The sequence below is a fragment of the Anticarsia gemmatalis genome, chromosome 4 (genome assembly GCF_050436995.1).
Source record: "Anticarsia gemmatalis isolate Benzon Research Colony breed Stoneville strain chromosome 4, ilAntGemm2 primary, whole genome shotgun sequence".
Classification (NCBI taxonomy): Eukaryota; Metazoa; Arthropoda; class Insecta; order Lepidoptera; family Erebidae; genus Anticarsia; species Anticarsia gemmatalis.
Genome location: NC_134748.1, coordinates 7,125,581 through 7,152,579, shown reverse-complemented (window position 1 = coordinate 7,152,579; position 26,999 = coordinate 7,125,581). Strand labels below are relative to the sequence as shown.

The window sequence follows — 26,999 nt, the reverse complement described above, 5'->3', positions numbered from 1 at the left end:
GCGACAAATATTATCTGTGATGTGATTGTCAAGGCAAAGAGGCAAAGAGGTCTTGTTAGAGGAAAAGAGGACATTTAGCGCATGCGTCTGACAATTTTCGGCCATATTGTTATGACGCATACAAGATCATAGGTCTCCGCCAGTGACGAGTCTTCTCGCAGTTGACGTGGCTACTACGTACCATCCCGTTCGCCCACTCCGGACGCAGCATAGACGGTGACGAGGAATACGTAACTGGTGAGTGCTTGTGAAGACAAACCTTGCGACCTGTCACGGTTACTTATATTTGGATTCTCAAATAATGTATGATCCGTATGATATTGGAATACTTGATAGTATTAAATACCCAAAAAATAAGTTGCGTATGTATTCGACGCAATAGGAAATTCCGCGTCCCGACTATGACGCGATGATTCCGTTTTAGGATTTCCAAGCCAACAAGAAACTTGTCAGAGCACAAGGGACTTATATTCAACAAAAGATGTTGTCTTGAGCATGTCTGAAGATCAAGGAATGCACAGAAAGTTGACCTTGAATTTTAGGTGACCTTAGTGGGCATGGATGGAATGGTGGAAGAGAATGGCACTTCAAGCGGTGCTGGTCCCACGGATCCACTGGCGAGTGCGGGCTCCTCGGCCGCCGCGTCTGCTCCCCACGTAGTTGCTGTGACTAGCATTGTGCAACTGACATTACCAACACAAGCTCCTTCAGCACAGGTGTTTATTTTGTTCATTATTTATATCCACACTGATACTGTTCTTGTTTACATAGTTGTAACTTGTTGTGATAGTACTCTAACCTAAGTTTTGTGACTTGTTTACACACAATGTTCAATTTAATCTCAATTATCTGCCTTTTATATTGAAACAATCTTATTGGAAATATTTTGCTTGCATTTATTTTATCAGTGTTCTGTATAGATGTGTCACACACATCTATACATGTGTAAATGTGCTTCATTTATTTTTGTTTCACACTTTTTGAGTTTATTAGTAGTTGAGTATTATTGTAATTACTTTAAGATATTATGTACACACTGTTGTGTTTATTTTTCAGGTTCAATCAGTCATTCAACCAAATCAACAATCAGTTATTCAAACAGCCTCTAATATACAGCCTGTGCAGTTACCAAAAGGAAATGTGATTCTTGTTAGTAGCAAGCCAAGCTCTGTAATACATACAACTCAAGGCACATTGCAGACATTACAGGTATGTTATGTGTTAATTAATACATAGTGCTGGTTTTTAAATATTCTTATTGTTTGTGTTACATTTATGACAACCTTATATGGATTATGTATTTATTACTATAGATACTGTTATTTTAAATTTTGTTTGTAATTAACACTGTGTTTAATACCTATTGTTTTTGTGTAACACAAGCTTCAGTTATTTTGTTGTAAGTGTACTGCTATAATTTACCTCAATAAACATTTGAATAACGTGATTTTATTACAAATTTGAGTAGGTACCTTATGTTATTAATTTATACAATTCTAGAACTATTATTAAGTTACAGCAATCTAGTATCAATATGCTCAGCTCATGTGATGAAACAATTATATAGACTTATATTTTGTGACTATTTATTCATATTTTACCATTAACTATCAGTTCCGCAAAATTACAGTAAAGTATTATTGATAACTTATTGTTTTCAATTGTGAGTGGATTGCTTTGTGTATATGTTACTGTAAAAGCCCGAACTGTGGTAAATCCTAAGATTTTCCGGTAAAACCTAAGATTTACCAACTCTCAATGGTAAAAGTCCGAACAAGCCAGAGTTTAAAAACTATGTTACGATATATAAAAAAATCCTTCTTCATAACTATGTTAATAACTATTTCACGGTATAACTATATACTGTGACATACTTATAAAGAAGGAGTTTTGGGCAAAGCGACATGGGTAGGTTAGGTTAGAAGGCTAAGGTGGGAGCTTCGCTTCGCTCGCTCCCACCTTAGCCTTCGTGGTTATTTTTTTTTAACCACCCAGAAGGAGGAGCCCCGCTGCGCGGGGCTCCGGCGACATCTCGACATCATCAAGTGAATATAGGTAAAAGTTCGAAAGAAAAGAATTGTTCGGACTTTTACCATTGCGAGTTGGTAAATCTTAGGTTATACCGGAAAATCTTAGGATTTACCACCGTTCGGGCTTTTACAGTAACATATATATTTTATAACTTTGATTGATATTTATAGATTAAGCCAGAACCAACAGTTGTAAGCACACAAGGCCAGTCATGCAGTGATGATAGTTGTAGTGGGGATGAGAGTCCAAAGCGAAAATATCGGGAGATGCTGACCCGCCGTCCATCTTACAGAAAAATATTGAACGATCTTGGTGGAGCTGAGATTGCTGGTTAGTATAAAAACATTATTTTTTGCAGCAATAAACCAAGGACAATAATAATATACTATGTATTGTAGTACATGCATTGTGTGCCACAATAACTTAAGGAAAAGTAGGAAGGAAATATTAATTATTACTTGTGAAGTATAAAGATTGTGCTTTTGATGTTATATTTGAATGGGTATTAACAAGGTTTGCTGGTAGAGTGACTCTGTGCTGAGTAGGACTGGGTTGCACTAAACTGGGAATATTTTAAGGAACCTTAGTTTTTACCATGATTATTTTTTTATTCCAAGCTGTGGTTATTACTGCTTTGCTTATTTAGTTTTAAGACTAAGGACGTATTTAAAAAGGCTGGATTAGTGAGATATAAAATACTCAAAAGTATAAGAACCTGATGATATTACAGACAATCGCATGGGAAAACCTGGAAGCGAGAATGAAGTGTCGCTGTCATCTTCTTTATCATTTGCACCAGGTCAGTTATATGTGCTGCCATTGACACTATTTGTTTCTGTGTGCAAAACGTGTCACTAACCTGTTACAATGCATCATACATAACTTAAAATACATTGTGTTGGTACATGGCTCATAACCACCAGCTTCACAATTGTACCTGGATATAGATTCCAAACTCACATCATCTTTTGAAGTAGTTTAGTTTTGTGGGCTACCATCATTTTCATGGATTTTTGAAACTCTCCTATCTCTTACTTAGTTTTACTCCGCAATATAATAATGTATATTGTATACAATATTAAAATTAAGTGAAATTGCAGATTGTAAGATTATTTAAACATTTTTAAACCCTGTTGTACTTATACCATGTACGTAATAAAATGAGAAGACAGATGACTCGATATTCCATCCTTGATGCTGTATTATACTTTGACTCAATTTACACATGATTTAGTGTATTATATTTTGCATGTTTGCAAACAAGGCTTAAATTTTGTTCATGCATATTTCAAGTTTTCTAATGTGTCTGTATAAAAATAATCACTCGAAGATTGTTACTGAAAACAAAGATATGTTACATCAAAATGTTACATATTTTAGAGCTAATTCAAATAAGGTATTTAGTAGGTTTTGAACATCATTCTTGTTTTGGTTCACTTTACTAATAGACATTTTTTGGTAATGTAGATATTGGCCAAACACAATTTCGATTTTTAGTTAGTTGTTGAATGACGGGAACATCTAGGAAAGATATTCCTGTTATTAAAACAAATAGCAATTATTGCTTGATAACTAAAATGGCCTGTCTCTTAAGGTGGGTTATTGAAAATGTCCATAAGCTTCATAATAAAATTAATTTAGTAGGCGACTTGAACAATAGATTTAACTTAGCCAGGGTAAAATAAATAACTCTTTTCCTTAAACCATATTCGGGCTCCATGCAGTATGACGACCAATTTGCAACTATTTGTCAATTACTTAGTATCATTAAAACCACTAGGTAGAATTACCTGACTTATATTTTACCGAAATAAATAGCTACTAATTTGGAATAAAGTTAGTAAGCTATGAAAATTGTATAGTTATTTAACTACATATTGTATGAAACTAGTTTCGTGTAAATATATTTTATGTACACATTCTTTGCAGCTAATAAGTATAAAATAATAACTTTAGGCCAAAATCATGTACATAGCATAAAATTACTAAGCTAAATACTGCGTAAATTGAATATAGACATACTTAAAATATACAAGTTTAAATTGTAGTTGTAGGTGAGAACTCCTGTTGAAATGACGTCAGCCTGCTGAGACCTGATTAATATTCTAACCGATGACGTAATGTTGGTACTCGGCGGTACGATGACGGCATACCATACCAACCTACCGCTTTTGATTATTCATATTTGCTTTACAATTTGTAATGTACATAAATAAAAGATTTTATATTGAATTCAGTGAGCAACTCTACTTATTCTATTAGTTAGGTAAAGCATTATTCATACAGGTCAAAAACTATATGATCACATGAAGTCATTTAGGTATTACATAGGTAGATTGGCGTTTCCAATACATAATTGAATTATTTTTTTTTCCAGCAAATGTTATTTTTTCGGAATTACAGAATACATAGCAGTTATACTCGGGTAGGATAGGTTCAGGAAGTACCGCAAAACAGAGCTCAATGACTACTTACGAGTATTCTACCAATATTATTATCTCGAGATGTGTGGATGTGGATGAAGCAAAATATTTTTAAGGTTTCTTGAAAGTGACTTCCATTGGTCTCTGCCTACCCCAATGGAGGAGAACGTGTTTTTATGAAAGCTTGTTTCTTCTGGTAATCTTTTCAGCGTTCCATGGCACTATGTTGATGTATCGCTGTTAAAAACACTTTGTCCTTGACAGCTGTTGACCGAGGTATTCCTGTGGAATGTGAATATTAGTATTAAAAATGTTCATTCAGGTTAAACATGCAAGGAGATAGACATACAATATTGTATCATCATTTTATAAATAGATATCATTATGAGGCGCAGGCTGCACTGCAGAACAGTAGATGACACTAGACTAGTGGCTGCTATAGACCATCGTATCGGATGCGGGCAATATTTCAGTTACTGAAGTATCCACGTATGGGTACCGGTCACTGGAGTACCCACGTTCGAATCAGAATAAATTCTTGAGAATTGTGTAAACCTTTTGGAGTGCACTACACAACAGGTGCCTAGGCCATACTTTTACAATGCTCGGAATCTTTTTCATGGAGTTTCATAGAAATAAGTAGATACACACTACAGTTTATTCTGGCAAAGCACTTTAGTGTGATAATCATCAATTATGAAGAAGGTGCAATTATCAGGAGAGATTTTTTTTTGTATCCATGATGTCCGTTCCTAACTTTCCGCCACTACGACTGACACGCCATCTGGAACAAGATCATACAAGACTGTTGTTCGGGTATTCACGTCCAAAGTGTACTTCCACCTGTATATTATTACATGATATACCTATTATTATATGAATAGTTTAAAGTCTCTCTAAACAAAGCACAATCTTTATACGTTTTCGAAAACTTTCGTTATTGTTTAGCTTTATTTAACTACATCAAAGAGATGGTCCAGTTATCGAAATTTTCATCGACAAGTTCAAGTTTTATAGAGTATACACACATCAATTATTAAAAGAGAAACATGTACTTAGTGATTCCAGCTGGAGCCCTCCAGACAGAAAGTGGTTTGCATACACTGGCCGTGTCCGGTGCCGCAGGCGGTGGCGCTATTGTGCAGTATGCGACAAATCAAGATGAACATTTTTACGTGCCTGGTAGGTTATCACTATATTCATTCGAATATATCCCACATAAGACATAACATATATATTTGACTTGAAGTCCAGGCAGACCTTTAACAACTAGTTATTGTCAATTACACAAAGATTTATTCCGTGTAGAAGCTGATTGTTGTTAAAGTGCTTTTGGTCTTACTGCTAAGTAATAATTCGTTGAGGAAGCTCATTATAATTAATGGTGATCGGTGAAAAGTGATGCTCGGATGTTCCGTCTATAAATATAATGTATATGTTACTGTAAAAGCCCGAACTGTGGTAAATCCTAAGATTTTCCGGTAAAACCTAAGATTTACCAACTCTCAATGGTAAAAGTCCGAACAAGCCAGAGTTTAAAAACTATGTTACGATATATAAAAAAATCCTCCTTCATAACTATGTTTATAACTATTTCACGGTATAATTATATACTGTGACATAGTTATAAAGAAGGAGTTTTGGGCATAGCGACATGGGTAGGTTAGGTTAGAAGGCTAAAGTGCCTTAGCCTTCGTGGTTATTTTTTTTTAACCACCCAGAAGGAGGAGCCCCGCGAAGCGGGGCTCCGGCGACATCTCGATATCATCAAGTGAATATAGGTAAAAGTTCGAAATAAAAGAATTGTTCGGACTTTTACCATTGCGAGTTGGTAAATCTTAGGTTATACCGGAAAATCTTAGGATTTACCACCGTTCGGGCTTTTACAGTAACATATATATTAAATGTATGTCCTACGACGCCTGCATATTATTTTTTATACTTTTAAATATTGTGAATAAATCTCTCGATTACTGCAGGTCCTATGCTAGAAGATCAAACACGTAAACGGGAACTCCGACTACTAAAGAATCGCGAAGCCGCGAGAGAATGTCGTCGTAAGAAAAAGGAATATATTAAATGCTTGGAGAACAGAGTTGCAGTCCTCGAGAATCAAAATAAAGCGCTTATAGAAGAACTGAAATCCTTAAAAGAATTATACTGTCAGCAAAAGACAGAATGAGGTCCAGCTGGCTAACGGGTATGCCGCTGCCCTGCCAGTGAGAGCCTAAAGGCGCACATTGTTACTACTCGTACTGTGCTTGAGTGCCGCATTCAAATAGCTCGGTTTGTCTCACAACTCTACGAGGAATTACAAGTTCGTAATTCTGTTTGTTGCGAATGTTGATGAAGTCAAATCAAAATATTCAAGCATTGATTGATCAATCCATATTTTCTTAAAGTATTGTTAGATTTGATGTATTGAATTGTTAATGTGTTTTGTAATTTTCTATTGTTGTTTTAATATCATTTGTTTGATTTTTATGCAGTAAGGATAACAGAACCGACACATCTTACTAGTTAAATAATTATGTTTACGGCGTTATTAATACTATCAAATTGTTGACAGAAGTACCATAGTTTTTAAAGTTCAATAGAATGAAAATATCAGTTATAGCTTTATTTACCATTCCAAAATATTGTTTCTTTATAGCGAATATTTCAAGCAAGTTCGACTTGGTGCCATTTTTGGAGTCGGAATGTTCTTTGTCATTATGTTATTGAGTTTATAAAAGTTAATATGTTCGGATTATTTAATGTCAACTTCTTGAAATAATGTTTATTCTGCAAGGTACTTTTTGGTTGTAATTTTGTTAGTGGTGTTCATATTGATAGTTTGGAATGATACTTGTAATGATTGTCACACGTGTCTGTGATGGAAGATGCTGACGTGATACACTACTTTATGTAAGCTCATTATTACCTATTACTTTCAACACCACACAGGTGTTTATAATGGATAAGCCAAAGTTAATATTTTAGTTGTTTTGTGCAATATCCATATTGCAATGTACAGTTATATATTTTCTTTCTAATACTTATAAATAATACATACATATAATAAATGGAAATAAGAATTTTGTACATTGTGTATAGTTGAAAAGATATGTAAAAAAGAATGTAAAAAACGTTGTATATATTCTAGTGTAATGATGTGGATGAGAAAGAATGGTAGATGAATGTATTTTGTTATAAAACATACTGATTTTAACATGTTATACTTTTGTGAAATAAATGGAATATTTTACACATGTACCATTCTTGAGTTGAATCATCCACAACACACATTATATTTTGTTTTTGTGAATGGGTAATTTTAGCTGACTACCAGAGTTAAAAAGTAAGATTTTATATATTTTGTTTGCCATGGTTGATGTACACCTATCCTAAGATTGTATAAGTATTATGACAATGAAATTGTTTTTAATTGAATCAACACAATATAATAATGATATGACAAAAAGATAACAATATAATATTTTTGTTACTTTTATGGATGTTTGTTTTATTAAGGCATATCAATCATGGTAAATGATATAGCATTAATTATAGACATTGTGGAAAGTGCCTTTACTTAGAATGAATAAAATTTATACCAACATAGCTCTTTATGTTAACTTAATGCTATTTATAAAATTAATAATATTAACTGTTTGATGTATTACTGTGGTTTTATTATTTAAATTGAAATCCTGAATTCCTAAATGTGAAAGGTAAGTGAAGACGATAAGGTTTCTTGTAAATGAAAATTATTAATTGTCCACAACAGACTTAGGAAATAAAAAAACATTAAAAATGAAATATTTGAACAATAAGAAATTTATTAGATATTGAATTATGACAAAATGTTGAAATTCAGTGTAAATATACACATGAAACACAAGCAGTAAACACTATTATTAGGCTATTGATGTAGACAACATATTAGATACACTTCTGTGTCATATATTTAATTTTGTCTCTCCACTTTATCAAGATATTATTCATGCAAGATAATTCTAGTCATCAAAATTCTGTGAAAGTAAGAAATTTGCTGCAAGATTTTCATTCTTTTCACAAGCAAAGTATGCTTGAATGACCATATGCTCTGGAAATCCCAACGCTTTTAATCGTTCAATGGCCTCTTTATCTTGGGGCGAGACTTGGGGGTGCTGTGCTTGGGGGAGCTCAATAGCACTTTCTTCAGCTGCAGCACCACCTGCAGATGGGTTCACTGGCTCATTCAACATTCTTACAAAAGCCTGTTGGTGTTCACTGATTGCTTGCAATAAAGCTGGGTTTGTTTGACCAATCTGCTGAAGAACAGCATTCAACAGATTCGGGTTTTGTTGAATTACTGCGCGCATCTGTTGAAATTGTGGTTGGTCACGAAGGAATGCCAAAGGATCATCATCTGGGCCCTCCTCGGCTTCCTGTTCTTGAAGTAATTCCTCTGGTATACCTGTTATTAAATATTCTACAGCTCTTTCTCGATTATTAAAAGAAGCTCTCAAAGCTTGTTCAACTTGCTGCCTGTTATATCCCATATCCATAATGCTCTGGACTGTAGATTCGAAGTCGGGTTCATTGGTAGTAGCCACAGGCTCAGGTTCTGCCGCGGGGGCTGGTTTCGGTGTTTCTTCAGCCGCAGGTTTGGCTTTAGCGTCTCCGCTTTCTGTAGAGGCACTTTCACCAGCTTCTGGTGCAGATGCAGTAGATGCCGGAGCCGGGGCGTCCGATGTTTTCGGTTTAGTTACCATGATAACAATAAATTTCTTTTCATCTATGTTGTAAGTACATAATTTATTGTCATCCAATAAAATCTTTCCCGCATAAATAAGTCTTTGATGATCAGCAACATAATCTTTACCTTTTTCTACTTCGATTTTCAGCTTGAGCGCTTTAACTGTTTCTTCAGGGTCGATTTCTATTTGAAAAGTTTGTTGTTGTAGAGTCTTCAGTGTAACCAACATTTTGATTTACTTTCTTTATAACTTTTAATGATTGAGCAAGTTTTGTCCTAAATTAGATACCGACTGAATTCTGACTCGACAAAATTATGCAGTAAACATAACCTCACGGTTGTCCTTACAACGTTCGGATACGCAGACCAGAGACAAATCTTATGCTTTTGTCAATGTCAAATCGATCCATTTTAAGGTTACTATTCACTATCCAAGCGATAGCGAGTAACAAACATTAAATATCCTACTAAATATTAAATTATAGAGCTGGCCAGCAAAAGAGAGTTTACCGAAATCCCGCCGAATTTGAAAAAGACCACAAATTACAATAGGGCTATATTAGCACTCTGCATATATAGCACTCTGTTGGGACTATATTTTACTGCTTTTTTACTTTTATTTTATGCGTACAAATGAAAATACCTGTTTGGTAATTGATAAACACATGTTTATCATGCATTATTGATGACAATATTCTTGACATGATAATATTCTTCCAACTAGATTTTCCCTCAAAGGTCAGCAAACCAGACGAAATATTTTTATGTTTACTCAGGTTGACACTGCTGCCTGCTAAATAAGTATTTTTTTATTTGCTGCTGATAAACGAACTGCATATTTAACTGCAAAAATCGCTTAGAACAGAAGCATTGCCACCAACTACTTAGTTGTTTATTATGTTAATACCTGTATAAATTCTCAGGTTCGGTTCACTTGTCGATTTGGTTAAAAAATGATCTTGCAGCGCTTGTAGATTTTTATTTCACGATTTTATTATTTTACTTACTTAACTGGCATAGTTAAAAACAGCCGCGCGGATCGATCTCTACGATTGCCGAGGTTGTTCTGTGGATGGGTGACTATCATATACACACATACATATCGAATTTCTTCGTGTTTCAGAAGGAACGTAAAATTGTGGGTCCCGGCTGTGAATTTCGAAAGTCTGACAACCAGTCTTAGCGAAGGGTACCGTGTAACTGGGTAGGTAACTGGGTTGTGGAGGTCAGATAGGCGGTCGCTCCATGTAAAATACTGGTATCCAGCTGCATACGGTGAGACTGGAAGCCGACTCTAACATGGTTGGGAGAAAGGCTAGGCTGATATACCTACTTTAATTACATTTTGTTCAACCAAATTATTTTTTTACTGGCATCTTATTGTATATCTAAAGTCCCTCGTACACGGCGACTTTTTGTAGCGATGCAGTCGCGCGGTTGGCAAACGCGTGACAGCATCTCTTCTAACGCGTGTTAGTCGCCTTTGCAGCGCGCTACTGCATCGCAACTGTATTCATACTTTAACTTCCGTTGCCTACGCTTCGGTTGCTTATAAAGCAGCACCAAAGACAACGCGACTTATGTTGCCTCAACGGAATCCATTTCGCAATTATACCAATTCGACGTATTTTTGTGCCGCTTTGCTTCTTCATCGATGCTACGCGCGATAGCATCGATACAAAGTCGCCGTGGGCGAGGGGCCTAAGGTGTACTTACATGTTTTTTTTTTATAATGTTTTGCCAAAAGAGTAGTTTTGTAAATTTTTGTGGTTGATTTAATATGTAAAAACTGCCTCTGTCTCGGCAGGTGTGCTTACAACTGCTAAAGTGCTGACACAAGGTTTCGGGTTCGATTCCTGGGTCGGCTAATGTAAAGGCGTTATGACGATTTTGTCCCATTCGTACTTCTTTCCCATTCTTATTTGGTCACATAAGCACTTCGCAACATGAGCAGTTAGCCCCATGCAAGTAGTAAGTGAAGAGTTGAAGAGGTATGTTTTAGGATTATAGACGAAATTGGGTTGCATAATAAAACATTAAATTCTACAAGTTTTTTTTTATATAATTATGTATAAAATAATTAATACCAACCAAGGTTAACAAATTTAAAGATTTCGATTCCGAATGTTTAGTGATCATCTTTAATTTTGAGCTCTCCTCGGGTCAAAAATCAAATATTATCAGTTAATAAGTTGAGGTCAAAGACCTTCGTGAAGTCGTTGGAACTGTGCTCGATCCCTCGCCGGCCATTGATTAGCTGTCCTAGCGAGATAAAATAGGGTGTATGAAGTTCTTTAAAAAAACAATGACGATAAATTTGCTTGAACACTTTTACCGCCTACGTATAAAACGGGCTCTAACGAGCTGAGGCATTCATATGTATGAGCATAAACAAAAAAAATTGGAGTCTGCTTCAGTCTTTACATTCGTTTCAGGCACTGGTCGCTAATAATCTGTGCTAAAAAAATGTTAGTGGGTTGTTGTACTCTGCATACTTAGGATGCTTTGCTTTATGTTAGCTAGCTAAAACTGTGAAGTTTATTCTCAAATCATATAAAAAAGTCGATTGTTTTGTATAATTAGAAAAATGAATATAAATTTATAAAACAAGATATTCTCGCGGTGAATTATCATTATAACCACAGGCTTCTCTCAAGAGCAATTTGAGAAAAAGAATACTACTATGAAATTAATTAATGCACATTGTCATAGGTCCAGAATCTTTTATGAGAATTAGTAACACAAAATCGACTTTTAAGATGTTATTAAAAATTTATTACTTACATACATAAGGTTTTCCTTATTCTTAATACTACTAACATAACTAAAGTTGCTAATTTATATTAGCTAACATAATATCTCACAAAATGTATACATAATAATATTTCCTGTCAGTAGCTTTACACCTAAAGAGCATCAGCTTTAAACAGAGTTCAATTGAAGCGTGTAATAAATATACAATAAATACTCTAACATAGAACCGAAACTGATATACTCTATAGATACCTTCAGCTTGAATTTAATATAAATTATTCTTTGTAATTTTCATCACATACTTTACAATTTAATTTACAGACAGATCATAAAAAACAAAAATATAGAAGTGAATACAGCAAATTGTTATATTCTATAAACCGAATTCAATCACAATTCATACTTTAAACACTGTACACTGGCACTGTTATCATTGAGTCGTTTCGAATAACTTTTCACGAAAGTACTTAATTTTTTGTGCAAAAAATGCTTCAAGCCCCTCTGCACAACGATAAAATTCAGAGTCCTTTGGATTAAAGTATCGACAGTTATCAAATATTTTAGTCATGTCACCAATAAATTCACTTAAAGTACTATATATTTGTTCATTCACTTTTCGTTCCACAGACTGCAGATCTGAAACATTTCAACATTTGTTTGTTAAACTTGTCATTTGAACACAATTGTCAACACAATCGTATTTTTAAACATTATACATACCCATCGGTTCCTTAATAACTTTGTAATAGGTGGGAGCTTCTCTAGGATCTACAGGTTCCATAAACGGCCACGCATTCTTATGTAGTTGTATTTGTTTTACAAGCCTCTTTAAATTTTCAAAATCCTTATTAGTAAGTTCTTTCATATTAGCAAAATTGACGGAATTGTTTTTTTGACAATTTGGACAAATATACTCATCAATATTGTCTGCTTCTGATTGAAGTATACCGACACAACGGCCGTGGAACCAATCCTGGCACCGGTCGCAGCATATATAAAATCTGTAACAATAAAAATCACATCAGCCTTCTTCATTTATGAAAAGAGAACTAATCCCTGTTATGATTTGGGTAATAAAAAATAATAATAAATTTTTATGTTCTCTTACACATTCATGTAAATAATTTCTAGTAAGGAAACATGGTACAGGGTTGAGAAATTGGAAGACACGATTATTAGTCGAGCAAGACAATACGAAAGCATGAAAACACGTGGCAGACACTTACTGTGAATTATCATAAGGTTGTCGACAGAGGCAGTAAAGTTCTTGAGTTTCTTCAGCGCGACGGCAGTCAGGACAAACATACTCTTCCATTGTTTTACTCATTTCTTCAGTAACACCAACACAATCGCCGTGGAACCAATTACTACAATGTTCACATCCAACATAAAATCTGAAAAATAAAAACGTAATACATATTTATTGACAAGTCATCAAGAATATACGAAGCATTATTATATGAAGCGCCAGTTTATGTAATAGTAAAAAAAAATGTGCTGACAATTCGGTTATAAGTTTTCAGAATATCATATTGGTACGATACGCGACGTCACATGTCTATACTAGTGGGCGCTGGAGCTTAAATTTCGATAGCAGGTCCAAACACAAATGATAAATACAAAAAAATACAATTTATGTAAAGGGGGTGCCAAAATATTATATGAAACAAGCTAACCCGGCGAACTTCGTACCGCCTAACAGGCGTATCACAATTTCTTTTGCATTTTAAATATTTTCTTATTTTTTCTCTCCTTAAACCTTGAACCATGCTCGCACTTCAAGGAATATTATAAAAAAAAGAAAGAATCATAGAAATCGGTTCGGCCGCTCTCGAGATTTGCACATAGTACAGATAGATACTCACTTAGTGTTATCGTAGGGCGTTCTGCATATGCACAAGAGTTTTTCTTTTTTTACAGATCTCTTGTTCGGTCTCGGCGTAGTGGGAACGGCGGCACTGCGGCGTTTGCCTCCCCGCACTTCCTCCTGTTTGCTGCGTTCGGCTCGCGTGCGCAGCGCCAACTCCGCCGACAGCTCCTTCTGTAATGCGATAAAACGGTTGAGGCGACCGATCACAGCGAGCGAAACGGCCGTCAGAGGAGAGGCGACCGCTCACCTGAATCTCCACACCCAGTTCCTTCTCCAGGAGACCTCTCTTCTTAATGATATCCTTCTTGAGCATCTCCTTGTGCTTGAAGAGCAGCATCTGCAGGCGGGAGTGGTTGGAGGCGGCGCGGCGGCGCTCGTCGGCGGGCGAGGGCGGCGCGGGCGGCGCGGCGGGCGCGGGCGCGGGCGGCGGGGCCACGCGCGGCGCCGGGCGCGGCGGCGGCGGCGGCGGCGGCGTGGCGGGGCGCGGGCGCGAGCGCTTGCGCGGGCTGGCGTCGACCCACTCGTCGTCGTCGTCGTCGTGGCGCGCGGAGGGCGCGCGGCGGCGCGGCGGCGGGGACGGCGAGGCGACGGGCGCGGGCGGCGGCCGCGGCTCGCGCTCCACGTGCGTCTCGGGTTTCATGCGCTTCTCTTGGTAACGCTGAAGCTGCAGAAGCTTCTCTTCTATCTCCGGGTTGAGGTTCTCCTGCTTTAGCGCACTTTTAATAGCTGCAACGACACGGAATTATTTTTATATGTGTACCTCTTTTCTGCGACTCACGGCGGCCCAGGTGGCGGTGCGACGGCTGTCGAATGTACGTCGATGGCGGATTACGATAATGAGATAAAACCGAGCTACTGTAAGATTGGCCGTAGAAAGAGAAAGTTAAAAATCGATATCACATAAAAAATTCCCATATTAAACGATACCTATTCTTTCAATATTATTATGTAGAAAATACAATGAGGTCGGTTATTATTTTATCATAAAGATACCACAAAAATTTAGGACGACACGTTCACCCTAATACTGATTTGTTCTACATTATACATTATGGCTACCTTTAATGAAAGGTTGACAATGTATAATGGAATATTTATTCCCTTTAAGAGTTCAAGCATTCATTTTACTGAATTATCTAATTATGATGTGAGAGAACTACTTACTCTGCTGAATGTAATCAGGAGTTAGCACGAATTTACTACTCTGTAGACCATCTTGGCCTGAATTAACAATATCAGTTTTCGTGCTGTTCTCTTTAATGTCTTCGAGTTTGGAAGGTGTAGCCTCTTTATGGCTCGCTGCCTCCGCTACGTTTTCTTCGCCATTTAAAAGGGGTTGACGCTTTATCTGATCTTCATCACTAACATCCTATAAGTAAAAGTTGTAAAATATGTCAACAATGTTTTACCATACCATAAAACGGAACAAAATTTAAATACATTTAAAAAATAATTTTATAAAACTAAGAATAGGGTAAATATAACGAAAAAATATAGACATCCGTTTGTGGGAATATATCAGTTTGAGTCTAAATAGAAAAGCAATAACTATATTTTATGTTATCTAAAAACAATGTTCCCTAATTATATTTTTTAAGATTCAGTTATATGACAGTAATTGCCCATACACCCCCACAAAACGTTTGTAATTAAATAATAATGACAAAAATAAAAGCTACATAAATAAACAGGACATTATTAAATAAAAGTCGATGATCATTTTAATATTTTATTCAAATGATACTATTTTACCATCAATATATTAATAAGGAATCGATTTGTAATAGCTTATAGGTACACATGTTAACTGGTGGTGTATGAGCAATTGTTTAGACCAGTAGCTTATATTTGAAAAGTCATTTGTTCATTTTTCGGGGGAATGTAAAATACCATCTCGTTTTAATATCGATAAGCAATGCGTCGAGAGCGCTAATTGTATGTAGCAAATATAACCTGCTGATGGACCTATAGTTTTATAACACAAATTACTCAGCTGAATTAAGATATCAAATCAGATACTATTATAAATGTAATTATATATATGCCTAACTGGGTATTGTTGTAATAAAATAGTGATATCCCATGATCACAAAATTATGAATCAATAAACCGCTTATTATTGTGTCCACAATTCATATTCGTTTACAATGTTTGTAGGTAAAGGATTTTTTTAAAACGTGCATGACGTACAATATTTCCTGAAAATGTGTAATCTCTCTCACAAAACAACGCAACCCACAAGCAAATAAATGTACCGAATACTTTACATCATGCACATTTTGTATTTAGATAATGCGAAATTTTGATCACTCGCACATCAATAAACATTCATTATTAGTTTATATACCTAATAAAAAATTAAAACAGAAATAAAATTTTAATAAAATAACAAACTGTCCGAAACAATTTAAATACACACATACTTGCTATTGTTATTGATGTGTGGTGTAATGTCACTATTTCAGTCCACTGCTTTATAGAAATGCCTATTTATAAATGTTATGGAAAAATAATATTCTTATTGATTAATATTGGATTATCATGTTAAAAATGCTATAATACTGAGATTTATTGTTCTAATCTAAAACTATTTACTTAAATTATGAAGGAATAGTTGGATATGTTTGATATATGGTATAAATTAATAAACAAAAGTAGGTAATCAATATTTACAAAATATCTTTGGTGTTTTTGAATCATGTAGAGGCTAATAGTAACTATTTTACATACGATTTTAATATCATATACCAGTCTTATAAATTATTTTACATCATTTTGCCCGGACATGCCTCGTACATAACTAGAGGGTCGATCATAACGAGTGCATCTGGAAATCTTAATACATTTTAGGCGCTAGGAAGTCTATTCAGATTAATAAAGTTATGTTCAATAGTCAAGACTGATTTGCGCTCATTTTGATTCCACCCTGATCTTAAACCGATTGAAGCCTGTCTGTAAATCTGCCATACAAATGAAAGATTAAATAATTATAGCTTTGGAATACTTTCTATCCATTATACACATTTTTATTACAAATTGAAATGAATGGCTGATTTCATTAGGGCATGAAGAAACATTGTTTGTTTATTCTATACTAGACACAAATAACCGAGACATCCTCATATCCTAATTGCATTACATTTAAATTAGTAGGTATGGTTTGCAACTTCATAGTAAGAGAAATACATACATACATAATAAAATATTGTCCGTATCGCCTCATGATCGTCATCTAGTAGTAATAAATTACCTGGTGTGCAGGCATGGCTAGGGGTTGTAGTGACTGTATGGTGTGCAGGGCTTGGGTGGCGACAGGTGTCAACGGAGGCGGAGCGGTGGGCGCCGGTTGCACAGCCAAGTACATCTTTCTGGGACCCAGCATACCCTGTTTGCCTGTTGACTCTTGAGCTGTAATAAGTGCAGTCAATGAATGCTTATGATAACATATTGGTTTCCCTACTCAATGATTCGTGGTTGAATAAATTTACCTTTTAATAATTGTTGTTTAACTTGGTGTTGTACTAATGCTAACTGCTGTGGAGTCAAAGAATATCCATGAAGACCTTGTAGGACTATACTGGGTCCACTACTTGTCTGCATTACCTGTAATAATACAAGAATAAGAGTTAAATACCATTGCGAATACTGTTACTATGTATATTTACATAAGTTATATAAAAACCATTTCTGGTCATAACTAAACAACGTCATACTATAACCGAAAACCTAATCCTATCCTAAAGTAAAAAATAACATCCGCCATGAATCATTACAGCTTTGACATCCTTATTGCTAAATAAAATAGAAATATTCCCATGGACTACTCTATTATAGATTTAAATATTCTCGATTCTAAGCAATAAATAAACTAATACTTTTATTTAAACTGGTAATTGAAAAGTAAGCCCATTGGACAAAACTGGTAACAAGTAAAATTTTTGTCTTGAGATTTTCAAGAAAAACATGAATCTGTACAGTGTAGTACATTATAAAATGAACAATGCACTACACATTAATATCATCAGTCTGAATTATGATTCAATAAGTGAACAATTTATGTAAAAATATACATTAAAATATTTATTGAATACTTCTATAATCCCTCTCGCACTCAAAGCTAGTTTCGTCTTGCGAAGAATTTTAAACAACAGAAACATAGTACAGCCGGATCCAAAGCAATATTGACTTATAGATCACACAACTATTCGCTCAGTTGAAAATGTCGGAGCACACAACATTCTCAGAATTGAAGAAAATATTCAAACATATAGCAAATATGAGGTATTTACCTGCGCAGTTACAGTCTTTATTACAGTGCCAGGAGGTTGACCAACTAGAAGACGTTTTTCTACAATTTCATCTTCAGTTAGTTGATGCTGTTGGGGTTGAGGCTGGGGCGGAGGCTGAGGCTGGGGCTGGGGCTGGATCGGAACGGGCGGGGGCGGAGGCAACGCGCGGGGCGCCGCCGCCACCGGGACGGGCGCCGCCGGCGCCGTCGCCACGGGCGCGGCGGGGCTCTGACCGATGTGCGCTACTATCTGCGCCTGATTGTTTCCAGTGGGCCGTATGAGAACTTGCTGTCCGTTGACCGTCGCCAATTGAATCTTACCAGCAGCGATCTGCTGCACGAGCACGGGATTATTGACGACGATTTGCTGCGCGGCGGGCGGGCGCGGGCGCGGCGGCTGCGGCTGCGGGCGCGGCGCCACGGCCACGGCGGCGGGCGGGCGCGGCGCGGCGGGCCGCTGCACCAGCTGGCCCTGCACCAGCACGGTCTGCACGGCGCGCGCGCCCGCCTGCACCACCACCTGCTGCGGCTGCACCACCACTTGTTGCGGAGGCTGCGCTACCACTTGTTGCGGTGTTTGAACGACTATTTGCCGATTTCCTTGCACCACTACTTGTTGCGCGGTCAATGCCGCCACGCGTGGCGTTTGCCTCGTTTCGTCTACGACGGTTTTCGTCTGTACTATTTCTCTTTCGGCCCCGGGTGCACCGTTATCATTCGGTTTCGAGCTAGGTGAGGCGGCGACGAGCTGACCCGTCACACCCTGTTGGCCCGCCATGACTACGTGCAATTTTCCATCTGGCATTTGTATCAACTGTTGTCCCGCTAGTAATCCTCTGACGGTTATTTTTCCATCAGGCGCTCGGATGATCTGAACTTTTTGTGGTCCTTCTTTCTGTGGAGTAGCACTACTTTTAGAAGGCGTTCCTTCGCCTTGGCCCGCTTTTGTACTTCCAGCTATGGGCTGACTTATGACTCTGGTTGAACCATCTGCACCTTTTGTCATAATTATTCTTCTTGTACCAATAACAGTCTTCTGCCCGGTAGGTGTTGTGGCGTTAGTAGTCAATAATGATGTGAGAGTGCTTTTTCCCGAGTTTTGATTTGGGGTTGATTTCGTTTTTTCTGTGAAGAAGGAAAATTATTAAAATTATATCATATAGATTACAGTAATTTATTTAGTTTTTCTTTAAAGATATTCAAAATATTGGTTATATTTTTCCATTCTTTGGAGCAATAGATATTAATGAGAAATTCAAATCAGAAATAAATAATCATACCTTGCGACATTTCCAAAGCTCTCTTTTGTTGATGTGCAGCTCTCTGCTCACGCAATTGTTGCTCCATTTTATCTTTAAGATCGGCGGCGTTGGCGGGCGGAGCGGCATTCCGTTGAGGGAGTTTGCCAGTAGAGGTGCGGGTGACTGGTGTTGCGCGCTCAGTACGTTCACCGTATTGTCGTACTTCCCATAATTCTAATTTATCTTCATCAACCCATTCTTCAGAAACCTAGAATATTAATCACATACATATTTTCACTTTAGATTATATTATATTTATAGCCTATTCTAAGTAATTAAAATATGTTTTACCTGAGGTTCAGTATTTTGGGGAGATTCAGCACGCTTCCTTTTTCTCAAGCCACTGCGAATAGATGTCACTTCACGGACAGTTTTAGGTAACTCCAAAGGAATCACAACGCGCCGACGAAGGTACTGGGTACGCTCCGAGAATTGTCCTATGTGCCGATGCTTCAGCAATTCGAGAGATACTATCTCTGTGTCTGTTGTGAGCTGATGTTTACCATCTGCTGAGGCGGGTTTTGCTGCCATGTCGTCCCAACGAAGACAAGCAAACATAATACGAAGTTGCAGGGCAGCACTAGCCAGCCACTGAAGATTTACAGTACGATACAACCAACACGTTTTGAATAAGGGCCTTGGACAAGGATAAGGCCATACTGTTTGATTTGGCTTAGCATTGTGACTAAAGCCAGTAACCATATTATGACCAGCCTGACGACAGAGTTTTCTTAGTTCATGATGCGGTAGAACCATGAGTGTCTTAGCTTTACTTCTTGTGTGGAATGTTGAACATAGAGGGTACTTCACAGGGGTTCTTTTCTTTTTCTTTTCAACTGCTGATGTCTGCACTCTTTTAAGATACACTTTTCCAGAAGGATTTTCAGTAGAATATACCCTAACAACATTTCCCTCTGTTTTCTCTTCTTTGATTGTTCTATCTTCCCTTTTTAATGGCTTTATTGATCCAAACCTCCTGTTAACCATAGCCCGATACTGTACCTTATCATTAGCTTTGTTTGATGTTACTGAACATTTATAGGAAGAATCTTTTGTTTCGTTGTTTCCTTTGCTTGGTGTGTTTGCTGCTGTCTTCGCAGCTCTACCACGAGTTATTTTTAGCTTAGGAATTGGTGGTCTGTCATTATTGTCACTTTCTACAGCATTGTCTGGTTGCAACTCTGATGACTCTGCATCAGTTAACTCTTTCAGTGGACCTATTTCAACGTCATTATCTTCAGTATTGTTGCAAGTAATATCTATGTCCATCTCATTGCCCACAGCTGGCACAGCAGACTCTTCGAGAGTACTCTCTGACTTAACAACGCAACTATTATCATCTACATCATTTTCAACTTTGAAGTTAACATCACTGGCAAAGTCATCGCTTAGTTTTCTTTTTACGAAGCAGTCAGAATTTTTATTGTCGCATTCCTGAGCACATGCAACAGCAGATAATAAGTCAGATAAGATGTTTTCATTTGAATTAGCGCACATTGCGCCTTTACCTAGCAAATACTGCTCGAGAATTGACATTTTAGTATTATCTCTGGAATTGTCAAGAATGTTAGAATTCATTACTCCCCCTTTCAACATTTTCACCAGTTTATTTAATATGTTTCCTTTCCTAATGCAAGTAGGTGAGTAACAATTGATTATAACAGACCCATGCGAAACATTAGGTGCGTCTATTTTGTTGCAACTAAGAGAATAACACTTATACTTTTTGGTCATTTGAGATATTTTTTGATATTCGGCTCTGAGTGCATCCACATTTTTAGAGTTTTCTACATCCTTTTTCTTGGTTCCCTGGGCTGTGCCACAGATGGAAGTAATGTCAGGTTCCGGCTCATCATTCTCAACATCTATATTCTTCTCATCTTCACTTTTAACATCTACATCCTCTTTTTTGACATTTGCTAGTAAGTTAGCAAGCTTTTTTTCTTCCATAAATTTTAAATAAGTGCGCCTAGCCAAGAAGTCATCTAATTTAGATTTTCTGGCTATCTTAGGATAATATCTTCGAGTTGATGAGCTTAATGCCTTTTCTACATCAATTTCTTCAAAACCATCTTCATCCTTTTCAATCTTTAAATTCCGCATAGAAGGAGGCACTGTAAATGTTTAAATCATTATTTTAAAAAATGAATGGTAAATAATTAATTCAAAATAGAGACTCTTTGAACATAAAAATAATATAAAGTTTACATTATATCTAAATTTAAGAATACTTTTTTCCTGAATATGTAGCATCAAGCATGTAATACTTACACTTTTCTATGACATCTTTGCTTTCACCTTCATTTGAAATAAGATAGTCATAAGTTTTTGGTTCTACTGCTAGTACTTTAATGACACTCCCCTCTCTGACTCTCACTGCAATTTTCGCAGGCCCATTAAAAAGGCACGGTTTTGCATTGCTGTGCCTTTTAAATTTTCTGGTAGAAGCATTCCACAGCCAACCCCACTGTCCATGAATTCTGTATTCTTCTCCTTTTTGTTTCCATGCCTAAAAATTATAAAAATTCGAATTGTATTATGCATTAAATATGATTATGTGTAAAAATTAGTTACTCTATATTTCAAAAGTGTTCTTACTTGGTGTCGCAGTCCCAGTGAATATTTGACGAAATTGTATGCAGTACGATATCTCTCTTCTTCTTCATCTCTTTCCTTTTTTTCTCTTTTGTCAAGTTTTTTTCGTTCCTCCCGTTCTGTTGCTGTCGTCCTAATCAATTTCACATGACCCAATTGTTCATGCCATGCTGGTACCCACACCACACTTTTAATACAAGCCTGGAAAATTAAAGTATAAGATTGGTAAGTAATATATAAAAAAATATATTTTATATATTTATATATATATATATATATTTTCTATAAAATTAATTTAACATGGTTGTTCAACTGACCTGAAGCACACAAAGAGCTCTGGCAAAATCTCTGGGTGCTTGACACAGTTGAACTGCTTGAACCCAAGGCTTTCTTAGGAGTGACCAATTTGGATGCATAAATTGTAATACTATGTTTGACTCCAACTGTAGTAATGTTTGTCTCAGTGTTGCTTCCAGCAATGGTTTTGTAGCTGCAAATAAAAAACTTGATTATAAGGGGACCCTAGCTGCTTGACATTTTAATTAAATAATGACTGCTTGAATTTAAAATCATTATAAGAATCAATTTTATTCTCAGCATAATGTAGTCAGCTGTGCTTAAAACCAAATTATCATAATAAGATATATTATAAAAGTGTGATATATGAGAATAATATGTATATTTACCATTGAGTAGACCAACCCATTTAAAGTCTTGAGAAGATGCCAGAGAAAATTTATGGGACATGTACCGTTTCTTATCTCTTTCCTCATTTCTTTGAGGTTTATTCAACGCTAATGCATTTGAAGTGTACTGGTTAATGTAATTTTTAAAACTATTTTCATTTCCTAGTTTGAATACATATGTTCCATTTGAAATTTGGCTGGACTTGAATCTTGTTAATCTTTCTGACACTGTAATAAAAAATTATATTAGACACATTTACCTTTACTGCCTTATAAATAGAAGAAAAAGTAAACTACCACTGGTGTTATCACAACCAGATAGATTAAAAAAAAACTATCTGTTAATAAAATAAATACAACTAGTGGGTCAACCATACATCACGACAGAGTAATAGGGCTTAGTATGAAGAAAATAGCGGGGTCCCCTCGCGGCGCCTGTGGTACGTGACCTCGGCTTCGCTTGCTCGCTCGGTACGCATGATTAGGTAGGTATGATAGATACACGAAATCGTCGTGCAAGAAGTGTTTTTTTTTTCTGACAGTGACAATCCGATCACGATTACAAATAAATTTTATGTGATTGACTCGAATACACTAAAATTAACTACTATTTTAGAGAGTCAATTAAAATAGTTCAAAATAGGCAAGCAGTGCATTTTGATGTCTTGCCACTATCCTGTACGATGATGGAATTGATATACTAGTATCTATTGTCTAACAAACTTTAGTGACCATTTTAATATGAGCATTATACTTTTGAACTATCATTATATTATATTATACTACCTTCTTCATGCTTCTTAAATGGCAGCTTACTTTTATTGGCTGAGTTATTTTTAATCTTTTTACTGTCATCATCTTCAACATCTTGTAGTTCATCATCATTTTCTTCATGGGTGTCTTCACTGACCACTGTAACTTCATTCACTACATCTGGATCACTGACAAGGGATGATAAGCTATCCAGTTTTTCGTCTTCTAATTTAATGTCTGTACTAAGACCCCGAAGTTTTTGTTCTTGTTTAAGTTTTCGTTGTTTTACTATCTTGGCATTTTCTATTTCTAAATATGATTTTCTATTACCCTTTACTTGATTTGTTAATCTTTCTGTAATATCCATTTGTCTCAAAATTTCTTGTTTCATTTCTAAAAGTTCTCGAACTAGTGGAGCTTCCATTTCATCAGAATCTAATATATTTAAAAGTTCCTCAAATTGTTGTGGAGAGGAATAATACCAAACTTCACCATTTTCAGCTTCACTAAAACAGAAAAGAAAGGACATAAGCTCATATCTCTACATTATGTGTTTAGAAGCCAAAATTTTAACATTATTGTTTGCCATGTACACACATTATTAACTAAAGACAGCCCATGTATATGAAAAAGTAATAAAACGCACGAAAAGCAGATATTGACCACTGTTCATAGGAAACACCATTTTGAGATTTCTGTAACTTATTATTTAGTTCTTAAAAGTATCAATACTTACACAAATAAACGTCTTGCAATAAACCAATATTTCCTTCCATGCCTATCAAAGCCCAAATGTTCATGACGACACATTAGTCCTTGTTTTTCTGCATCAGGTAGGCAATCTGTCACTCCCATTGTTTTATGTTGTTTGCACAAAGCACATTGCCAATCTTCAGATGGCACATCACCTAATGGTGGATCCACACATTCTAAGTGAAAAACTGCTGGGCATGTCTCACAGCACAATAGATCCCCTAAGCGATGACAAACTCTACAGTGATCATCATAATGTATAGGAACTGGAAACCAAACATTGTCATAAGTATGAGTATTATACATCAACTTATTGAGGTAATAGGCACATGTCATAGTTGTTAAGTTTGATCTTAGTTAACATAATCTTAATTTTAAATAAATAACATACTTATAAAAAAAGTCTTACCTTCACTTAATAGATCATCACGCACAGGATTTGTTATCAAAAATTGATTACACAAGAACTGGAGGACCGCTAAACGGTCATCTACTGATGTAAAAGGATATTCACATGAGTTTAATATCTTGACCACATTTTGATCAAAAGATTTGTCACTTTCTATATAAATTCTAAGAACTTCAGGCCATGTCATAACATCCAATAAAAACAAAGTAATATTTACACTGTCTTTATGGTCCAGTGGACCGAAATGTGTCTGTTGAGCATCTTCTTCCCTTAGCAGGGCTTTTAGTAACATCATATGTACTTCTATCAGTAAATTGCTCTGTTCTTCACAGCTTATAGCTGCACACAGATCTTCAATACGAAATGGTGAGAGCCTCACTAAATGTCTGAAGTGCCTTAGCACTTCATACACACCAACAACTTGCAAAACCAAAGTTTGAGGGATTATCAAGTCATCAGATGAAGATGGTAGATTTAATGGAGGGATTTGTCTTTCCTGTTGTAGCCACAAAGGATCTGGACTGGGAGGTCTAATTAAATTGTTATTGACCTTGCGAGGAGTACCACTTGTAGTGCTAAAGCTGCTTACAGAAAAATCACTATCACTGGCGGCACCGTCACCCACACTACCTTCTGAACTGTCGCTGCCGCGATCTTCTTCGGGCTCAGACCTGTCACTATACTCGTCTCCAAAGTCAGATCCATAATGGTATTCAGACTCGTGATAGTCAGCTGCATGGGGATTGTATCCTCGCCTTGAATACGCACCTGTTATTCCTCCTCTTTTATTTTTATGCGCTTTTCCACCTCTTTGTTTACGAGTACTCCGTCTACTAATATCACTTCCTTGAGGAGACGACGCTCTAGATGCTGACGGAGTGCTAACCAAAGATGCTGTTCCTGCGTTTTGTTGATTTAGCAAATATTTTGGTTTTTTCATTAAATGATATTGAAATTTTCTGGTTTTCTCAAAACTCCCCGATTTTGGAGGTCTCCCGCGTTTCTTTGCCCCCCTTCCCGACATCATTGAAAACAACTGTCAATTGTATACAGTCTCGCACGTGTATCGTAAAAACATAGTCTTGTTTACAAAAACAAAAAGATGGTATTGCATTTCAGTTCATCCTAAATCCAACGCAGTCATGATCCCAGCCGTTTGGAAAGCTTCACACTAAATGATCGTCTCATAACGTTTAGTACACAATAAACTCACTGTCTTCTTATCAATTACCTAAAAAGTCAATCAACTCACTGATATGAAAGGATTTACCTACTGAATTTTATAAGAGAAAGAAGGCACCGAAAACGTAATGACGCGAATTGCAAGTACATGCAATTCTGAAACGCTTGATGCTGGCTTCCTATTGGTTGATTATCAGTCCGCCATGTCGTTTTCATAACTTGTGGGTATTGAATTTTCGAAATAACATTTTAACTTCATGCCAGACAATGATTAGTCCACTAGCAATAATTCTTAAAAAAATACTTTTAAGTTGGGGTTAAATAATAGTACAATTTAGCGAAAGTTTTCACTAGAAGGAGTGGTAGTCGCCGCACTGAACACATCGGCAGCCATTTTCTTTCTTTCAAAACGATTCGATCAACGCGTCATTTTCATTCCTTTTTATTTATATTACATTTAAAACGTTAAACAATGTACAATAAAAAGTTTATTTTTATTTAGTTTATTTCCGCAGATACTAAACTCATTGTTAGGATAATATAAATTAAAGTCGCACTTTAGAATGTTTAATACCGGATATAATACACGAAAGACTTCAATTGTCTCTGGTCCACATTGATTTTTGACAAAATACGCATCCGGTTTTTATGTATGTTGCCAAGCTAAAAAACATCCATATTTATTTATTATTTTATAATCAAACCTCAATGGCAAAAGGCAAAACAACGAGCACTATCCAAATCAAAATCGGTCTACTTGAGTTTCGCTACTTAAACGTACATGCATAAGGGTCTGTTAGGTGGTACCAATGAGACCGTCTTGTCTGCAGTATAATTTTATATTTTACTGCTTTCCAAAATTATTATAAAGACGAATTAAATAGTATAAAAAATACAATAAATAGCGTACTTGAGGCTAGTGGTTTTCTTAGGTTCCTTTGTGGTAGACCTAGATATATTTACATGCATATCCTTATAGTCGCTTGCTTAACGTCCACGTTAATGACTCCTCGACATACCTAAGGTGTTGCAGCACTTACAGCATACCAAGGTCTAGTTTCAGATGTGCGTCTGCATTAGGCCCTTCTCCCATTACGATACTTGTAGGGTACGATACTCGAGTATAATACTAGTTGGATACATGTTCGCTACCCGATGCTCGCATATTATGCAACTTAAAAGTTACTAAATTCATCATTTGTGCAAACTCGTTTTTTGTAGACTGACGTTA

The 26,999-nt window shown here is 36.3% G+C and overlaps 3 protein-coding genes across 11 annotated transcripts; 1 reads left to right on the top strand and 2 right to left on the bottom strand.

The window, feature by feature from the left end:
• The first annotated feature begins 23 nt into the window (after nt 1-23).
• On the top strand, nt 24-8,115 carry CrebB (Cyclic-AMP response element binding protein B). 7 transcript variants are annotated; one of them, XM_076113446.1, is made up of 7 exons: nt 24-237; nt 543-716; nt 1,057-1,209; nt 2,202-2,361; nt 2,762-2,830; nt 5,514-5,636; nt 6,449-8,115. In XM_076113446.1, the coding sequence occupies exons 2-7, from the start codon at nt 558-560 to the stop codon at nt 6,634-6,636; spliced, it is 852 nt and encodes a 283-aa protein (XP_075969561.1). In that variant the 5' UTR covers nt 24-237; nt 543-557; the 3' UTR covers nt 6,637-8,115. The 7 variants fall into 7 exon arrangements, with proteins under 7 accessions (XP_075969561.1, XP_075969560.1, XP_075969558.1 ...); XM_076113445.1 differs by having other exon boundaries at nt 6,446-8,115; XM_076113443.1 differs by having other exon boundaries at nt 425-716; nt 6,434-8,115.
• A 140-nt stretch (nt 8,116-8,255) lies between these two features.
• On the bottom strand, nt 8,256-9,546 carry Rad23 (UV excision repair protein Rad23). Its single transcript, XM_076113441.1, has one exon. The coding sequence runs from the start codon at nt 9,404-9,406 to the stop codon at nt 8,453-8,455; it is 954 nt and encodes a 317-aa protein (XP_075969556.1). The 5' UTR covers nt 9,407-9,546; the 3' UTR covers nt 8,256-8,452.
• A 2,383-nt stretch (nt 9,547-11,929) lies between these two features.
• Nucleotides 11,930-26,238, bottom strand: E(bx) (nucleosome-remodeling factor subunit NURF301 E(bx)). 3 transcript variants are annotated; one of them, XM_076113438.1, is made up of 18 exons: nt 24,587-26,238; nt 24,161-24,443; nt 23,488-23,930; nt 22,672-22,899; nt 22,303-22,475; nt 21,989-22,186; nt 21,662-21,899; nt 19,682-21,504; nt 19,370-19,598; nt 18,091-19,214; nt 17,290-17,404; nt 17,052-17,209; nt 14,966-15,170; nt 14,049-14,527; nt 13,797-13,972; nt 13,158-13,325; nt 12,652-12,932; nt 11,930-12,567 (listed from the first exon to the last, which is right to left on the bottom strand). In XM_076113438.1, exons 1-18 carry the CDS (start codon nt 25,611-25,613, stop codon nt 12,362-12,364), a joined length of 7,554 nt encoding a protein of 2,517 aa, XP_075969553.1. In that variant the 5' UTR covers nt 25,614-26,238; the 3' UTR covers nt 11,930-12,361. The 3 variants fall into 3 exon arrangements, with proteins under 3 accessions (XP_075969553.1, XP_075969551.1, XP_075969552.1); XM_076113436.1 differs by having other exon boundaries at nt 23,458-23,930; nt 24,587-26,185; XM_076113437.1 differs by having other exon boundaries at nt 17,052-17,203; nt 23,458-23,930; nt 24,587-26,185.
• Between the last annotated feature and the right edge of the window lie 761 nt (nt 26,239-26,999).